This window comes from Abramis brama (assembly GCF_963993115.1).
Source record: "Abramis brama genome assembly, chromosome: 12".
Taxonomy (NCBI): domain Eukaryota; kingdom Metazoa; phylum Chordata; class Actinopteri; order Cypriniformes; family Leuciscidae; genus Abramis; species Abramis brama.
The window spans coordinates 4985886-4993528 of NC_139974.1; the positions used below are offsets into that span (position 1 = coordinate 4985886).

The 7643-nt window shown below is 37.8% G+C and overlaps 1 protein-coding gene across 1 annotated transcript; it reads right to left on the reverse strand.

Annotated features, from left to right (window-relative positions):
* Positions 1 to 3971: 3971 nt before the first annotated feature.
* Positions 3972 to 7219, reverse strand: LOC311094069 (E3 ubiquitin-protein ligase TRIM39-like). Its single transcript, XM_084131808.1, has 6 exons — positions 6623 to 7219; positions 6413 to 6508; positions 5861 to 6094; positions 5631 to 5769; positions 4816 to 4851; positions 3972 to 4660 (listed from the first exon to the last, which is right to left on the reverse strand). The coding sequence occupies exons 1-6, from the start codon at positions 7172 to 7174 to the stop codon at positions 4113 to 4115; spliced, it is 1605 nt and encodes a 534-aa protein (XP_083987934.1). The 5' UTR covers positions 7175 to 7219; the 3' UTR covers positions 3972 to 4112.
* Between the last annotated feature and the right edge of the window lie 424 nt (positions 7220 to 7643).

Below are 7643 nucleotides of genomic sequence, written 5' to 3' on the forward strand. Positions count from 1 at the left end.
AGGTCTATGGTCACCACCTCAAAGAGCATGCACAGAGTCCAAATTAAACAATTCCCCATCGTAAGTACACATTGATGGCCTAAGACACGAAACGAGCGGTTTGTGTGAGAAAACGAACAGTATTTATATTGTTTTTATATTACGCACGAGAGATCACTTCCGGCGCTTGCGCAGACTAAGCCAGAACGCGCGCACACGTCACACACCAGGAAGCGCGCGCGCCCTCAGATCACTTGGACATGGTTGTGTACATAGATATCATATAAAGGCTAGATGTCTCGTGCGCGCTGCTGGCCAATGGAGGTTGACGTCCGCACGTGGCGGCCATCTTACCACAGGGAGCTCGCTCACTCGTAACATGGTGCATGTACTTTTAAATAACCATAACTTGCTCAATTTTCTCCCGATTTTTAAACGGTTTGGTTTGTTATAAACGTCAGAGATGTAGCTATGACACTGCATACATATGAATAATTATAACATACATGTTCAAGCATTCGGAATTATAGCCACGTTAATAACGTTTGTAAGAAACCAAACCGTTTGTAAATCTGTCAAGATTTCAGCGAGATAAGAGGATTTTGTGTGCGTGCTGCTCACTCACCTTAATTCACAGCTTCACTGTGTTAAGATGGCCGCTGGTGATGCCGGAAGTGACTCCGCCTTAAAGGAGAAGTTCACTTTCAAAAAAACTTTTGCTGATAATTTACTCACCCCCATGTCATCCAAGATGTCCATGTCTTTCTTTCTTCAGTCGCAAAGAAATTAAGGTTTTTGATGAGAACATTCCAGGATTTCCCCCCATGTAATGGATTCTATTGGGACCCAAACGGTAGAAGGTCCAAATGACCACGCGTTGAAGACGTCACGTAATACGCAATTACGTTGAAAAGGTCACGCTTGACGTGTTTACAAATGTGCGGAAGGAGGACCATATACACATTTTCAAATGTATTTGTGTCAGTTTATCGTTTAAAATGCCCATTTCGTGTGCGTATCCTGGGTGTTTTAATATTAAAAAGCCAAAAAGAACATTTTCTTCAGGACAGAAATTTTTCAAGCGTGACCTTTTCAACGTAATTGCGTATTACGTGACGTCTTCAACGCGCATCACAGAACAGAGCAAGGCGAACATTTGTGCTTATAAAACTTAAACTTTTTTATTTATTTTGGAAATGACCGATCGTTTCGCTAGATAAGACCCTTATTCATCGTCTGGTATCGTTTAAAGCCCTTTGAAGCTGCACTTAAACTGTCATTTGGACCTTCTACCGTTTGGGTCCCAATAGAATCCATTACATGGGGGGAAATCCTGGAATGTTTTCATCAAAAACCTTAATTTCTTTGCGACTGAAGAAAGAAAGACATGGACATCTTGGATGACATGGGGGTGAGTAAATTATCAGCAAAAGTTTTTTTGAAAGTGAACTTCTCCTTTAAGACATCTAGCCTTTATATGATATCTATGGTTGTGTACAAGAGGTAAAAACAATATAAATACTGTTCGTTTTCTCACGCAAACCGCTCGTTTCGTGTCTTAGGCCATCAATGTGTACTTACGATGGGGAATTGTTTAATTTGGACTTCTCTGTGCATGCTCTTTGAGGTGGTGACCATAGACCTGCATTATATGACTGACAGACAAGAACGGTTTGACCTAAAAATATCAAAATTGAAACTACTGCGGAAACAAAGACACCTACATCTTGGATGCCCTTGAGGTAAGCTAAAACATACCAACATTTAATTTCATAGTGAACTATCCCTTTAAGTACTGAGCAAAAATGTTTAATCCTTATTACAGCGCGTGCACACACACACACACACACACACACACACACACACACACACACACACACACACACACACACACACAGTACATTAAACAGAGTTTAGGAATATCTATGGAGCACATGCCCATGAAAGTGTGACATCAGTAGCGAACAGAATATTACAGGATTGAAAAATATTAAGAATTTAAATGCATTTACACGGCAAGAAGAAAAGAGTTGTCTTTAAAAGAGGACATCTTGCTATATCAATGCAAATAAAAGTGAAGTTAGTTTATATAGTAATTGATGAGATAGAAAAAGTTTTTTATTTATCTTGTTTGTTTCATCTAATAAATCATTTTTTTAATCATATAGAAATCATGTTGTGTTCATCATTATTTAATCTGAAATTCTTCCATTTAATGACAGTGAATGGCAACCAGCATCAAGCTTTAAAAAAAGACACAAAAGTATCACAGAATGACCCCATGTGACACGTGTCGGTGTCGTATAGTGTTCTGGGGGTGTTCAACAGTTTCTTTAAGTAGGAAGGAGGGAAAAGCTATGATTAAAGAAGCTTGCAGTCAGATATGGCAATGAAATTGGAAAAACTGTAAAACTGGAAGACAGTTGTTTTAATATACAAAACATGGTAAGACAAAGTAGAGAAGATCCGATCATTTTATTAAGACTAAGGATGGGCCATAAAAACTTAATTCTACACTGAACATAATAGGGAAACACAGTACAGGATAATAAATCCAAGTAAAGGGAACAGTTGATCATGTGTTGTTATTTTGTCCTAAACAGGAAAGGAATGAACTACAAAGAGAACTACAGAACATATGCAATGAATTTACAATCTGCATAAAACAAGGATCTGGTCAAATAATAAAGAATAAAATTCATTAAGAATAGTGGACTTAAAGGGTAACTAAACCCTAAACCAACTTTTTTTAGTTAATGATCTGTAAGAATGGGGCTTTATTAGTGCTGTTCATTGATTCGAGTAACTTTTTTGATATTTGGGTATAAAGTGTTTTAATTTTACAATATATGGTGTAAAAACGTCTGAGTGCTGCCCTCTTCAGGTTGAACGGTGGCTACTGCAGTTGAATTTTCCTATTGGATGTTTGCGGTACTGCGTAACATAAGCAGGTTCCAGCTCACCACATATTCCAATATAGAGGCAGAAAAGTCTCAATTATAATTCACGCAAAAAACATGATTCACACATGCGTAGACAATTTCACATGCATGAAACCTAATTCACGTGCGTGAAAAAATATACATTCACAAAAACCAATTCACATGTGCAAAATAAAAGTATATAGGCTATTCATAAAATACACTTCACAAATGCAAAACACAATTCGTAGATATACAACTGTGCACAAAAACCTTTGAATGTTTATTCACATGTGAATAGCCTTGGATTTGTGTGTGTGTGTGTGTGTGTGTGTGTGAGACTTTCCTGGCAGCGAACTCCTCCTACACAGATGAGTCGTACTCTTTAGCCAATCAGATTTAAGCTTATCAATCGACCAATCGGTATCACGTGAGGGTGGGCCTACCTGCATGGGGCAAACATTTGACATGGTAACTTGGTAATAGACCTACAATGTCTTCTTCTTCTTCTTCTTCTTCTTTCTTATTTCTTCTTCGTCTTCTTCTTCTATTTCGTCTTCTTCTTCTTCTTCTATGTCTTCTTTGTCTTCTTCTTCTTTGTCTTCGTCGTCTTTGTCTTCGTCTTCTTCTTTGTCTTCGTCTTCTTTGTCTTCGTCTTCTTCTTAATCGTATTCTTCTTTCTTCTTCGTCTTCTATTTCGTCTTCTTCTTCTTCTATGTCTTCTTCTTCTACTTCGTCGTCTTCTTCTTCTCCTTTTTAATTTTTTGTTTTTACCATGATCACAATATCACGGTGTTTTGAAGATCCATAGTGTGTGTATGAATATGGTAATCATACAGTGATATACATTGAGGAATTAACATCTGATTTACCTCAGTATTATCACAGATCATTTTGTAATTGAAATGGTAGAAACAGCTTTGATATACTTTATCAATTTTATCATAGTTTGGTTTATTTTGATGTATATTAAAACAAAAAACAGACACTTTCACTTTGTCAGGTTGAGATGGGAGAAAACAATGGCATGAATAATTATGAAAAGTTGAAAATAAAATTGTTAAACAAGCATTATATTTTCACAATTTTTATTATAGCTAGAATTATAGATTTTAACAATGAAAAACAAATTATGAAAATATAGCAAAACATGTTTAGATTTGTAATTATATAAATCATTTTCATTGTGTATTTCATATTACGGCAGAAAATTCATTTATTGTAATTGACAGGAGTGATGATCAGTGGAGTTGAGTTTTTACCTCCAGCATTAAAGCATGGGTTAAAATATGGAAAGAGTTTCCCAGTGAAAGACTGATCAGTGAAAGAGTAGAGATGAGAGCTGGACTCAACATCATAAAAGGAGACCAGACCCTCCTCATAATCCACAAACACACCGACCCGCTGCGGCTTCACTCTCACACACAGAGAGACATCAGGATCAGCACAGGCTTCATATTCATTCTCATTCCTCAGCCACACAGTCCAGTATCCATCACTGGGAGTCAGTGTGATCCCTCCCTTCCTGTTAATGGATTCTCTGACCACTCCTAAAGTCCATTTAGTCTTTCCCTTCACCTGCACCTCAAAATAAAATCTCCCTGAGGAGAATCCCTCCTTTCCCAGGACACAGGGACACTGATCAAATCTCTCTGGTTTGTCTGGGAGTTTCTGTCTAATGTCTCCATGTTTCACTTGTTTTCCATCATCAGACAGGATGAGTTTAGGATGAGCTGTATCAGGATCCAGAGTCACATCCACTGAGAAAACAGAGAATATAAATCACAAATTCACAATACAGATATTTAGTGATGATGTTTGTAATATGTAATCAGTGTTTAATCATACTGTGGGTCAGTGATGAAGCTGTGAGTATCTGAATGTAATCTAGTGTAGTGCAGACAGCACACTGTACCTGCATACTGCTGTATCCTCTTCAGTTCTGTAGAGACTAATGACAATAAAACACCATCAGATCTTTGACATGTTTATGTGTGGAATTATAGACAAGATTTAAGGTTATATTTAAAGAATTGTGAACAACATCATGTTTTATCTGATCAATGTTTCTCTGCTGATATTTAGAGAATCCCTGAACTCCTATTGTGTTTGAGCTCGAAATATTCCTCCTTTTTAGAACATCTTTGGGAATGTTTTGGGAACATTTTATGACATTTTTATTTTAGCTATTTTTATGCCTAATGTTATTCATCTCAGTTTTGGAGTGTATTAATGTTGTGGTTATTCAGCAAAGACAACACTATAAAATATAACCTTAGAGAAAGTGAAAATGAAGCCCAGCACTGCGAAGCTGTTTGATACAGGTCAGAAATTTGATGATGTCTATCAATTTGATTTTCTTCTGCTAAACTGATTTTATCTGACACATAATCACAACATTTAGATGAAACAGCTGAAAATACTGAAAATGGCAGAAAATGAATGTTTCTTTCTGTTGTTTCTCACCTAAAAGTGTTCACAGATTTACTAAAGCCTCAAGGTTCTGGTTACAGTGATGAAGCTTCTAGAACAAGATGAATTTACTGCATGTTTCCTGAAATTAGAGATGAATATGACCTGCTCTCTTCAAGAAGAACTGTGATGATAATGAGACACAAACACATGATCACACACTTCTCTTATTTCAGCTTTATCAGCCTCATTCTTCATTACTGATATTAAAAGATGATAAATATATGTGTCTGTACGGTGTATTTGATATTGCTGTACCAGTTAGCGTGAGTTTCTCCTGTAGAGAGTCCTGCAGTTTAGTCAGAGCTCTCCTCAGAGTCTCCAGACTCTCATCAGTCTTCACACTGATCTCAGACCAGTTCCTGGTGTTTCTAGAGCTGCACAGGGATGAGTAAATCTACAGCAGGAGAGAGGAGAAATCCTTCAGCATGGGGAGTGTTATGGTGTCATATACTGCATTATCATTGATCAGAGAGATGTTGACTGACCTGTAGGAGGTGGAGGTGATCTTCAGTGTGTGAGAGCTGCTCCAGCTCAGTGTTTCTCATCTTTAGCTCAGTGATCTCCTGCTCCAGCTCTTCAATGAGCTCTTCCTCCTGTTTCTCTGCTGCTTTCTGCTGCTCCTCCATCATCTCCAGCAGTTCAGTCTGACATCTCTCAATGGAGCGGATGAGATCAGTGAAGAGCTCCACACGGGCTGCTTTCTCCTTCTCTGTGTTTCTCTGCTCAACCAGGACAATCAACACATTATTAGTGGCGTTTGTTAAGAGAAGAATCAGTGTTATTATTTCTCATACTTCAGTGTTTTTAGCCGGTTTTCAAAATCCCTCATTCTGCCCCGTTTGCACTGAATGATTCCTCAAATCATGTGTGTTGTTGAGGAGAGATGTGTTATTACTTTACTAAGTGATCAGGGAATCACAGACGTGTCGATATTCAGACCAGCAGTGTGACTGTGAGTGTGAAATTGCTTTTATACAACAATTCAATAAACAATGATAGATATTAAAATTAATTTAATTTAATTATTTTAAACTCACTTTTCTGACTTCTGCTGAGTGTTTGGCGTCTTGAATCTTCTTGAGTCTGTCCTGGATCATCTGCTGTGTGTCTTTCTGTGCCTTCATCAGTTGAGTCTATAGACAGAGAACAACACACAATATGTTTTCATAACTGATTCATTTATATTAAAGAACATGTGATTCCTCGTGATAAGAGCCATTTAAAATCAGTTTGTCAGTAACTTCTACCTTCTTCTCTTCACTCTCCTCTTCTAAAGAAACAGTGTTGTGGTTCTGGTGGTCTGTCACGTCACACATCGGACACACACATGTCTGATCATCTCTACAGAACAGCTCCAGAGGTCTCTCATGTTTCTGACATATATAGTCCTCCAGATTACTCACAGGATTGATCAGTTTGTGTTTCTTTAAACCTGCCACTCTCGAATGAGGCTCCAGGTGAGTTTCACAGTAAGAGATCTGACACACCAGACACGACTTCAGGGCTTTCAGCTTTCTTTCCTCACAGACGTCACACAGAACTTCAGCTTTTTTCTCAGGACTTTTCTTTTTATAGTGATCTACGAGCTCTCGGAGTGTGGTGTTAATCTTGAGATCAGGTCTGTGCTTGAATGTTTCTTTACAATATGGACAGTTGCAGGTCTGGCTGTTGTCCCTGCACTTATTCAGACAGGTCTTGCAGAAGTTGTGTCCACATGGAGTGCTGACTGGATCAGTGAACACGTCCAGACATATAGAGCACTGAAGCTCCTCAGTCAGTGGACCGCTGGAGGAAGACATCACTGGAGAGAGAAATGATGAAGATAAATCACCTTCACTACTAGTCTAAAGTTTGGACACACTTGACACACACACTCAATTTAAGTTTCTTATAATATTAAAATATATTGTGGCGAGTAGGACGATGCCGGTGGCGTGATTGATAATGAGCACCGGTCTCGTATATTTACAACTATATAAAGCTCTCCATAAAATATTATATGGCCAAGAGTAATTTTCATCTTAATAATGTTTAATGTAAATGCGATTTTCATCTGCAGTTTTGTGTTCAGTCTGTCTGCGGGTCATTTACTTCCTGTTTCTTTAGTCGTTATGTTTTGTGACAAAATGACAGAAACGCCAATCTTTGTATCAAAAACAATCAAATGGCATATTTAAATACAATTCTGATACCATTTCAGTGCAGTAAACAACTAAAATAGTTAAGTATTTGACATGCTTAAAGTCCCTGTAAAGGCAATTCTAAAAA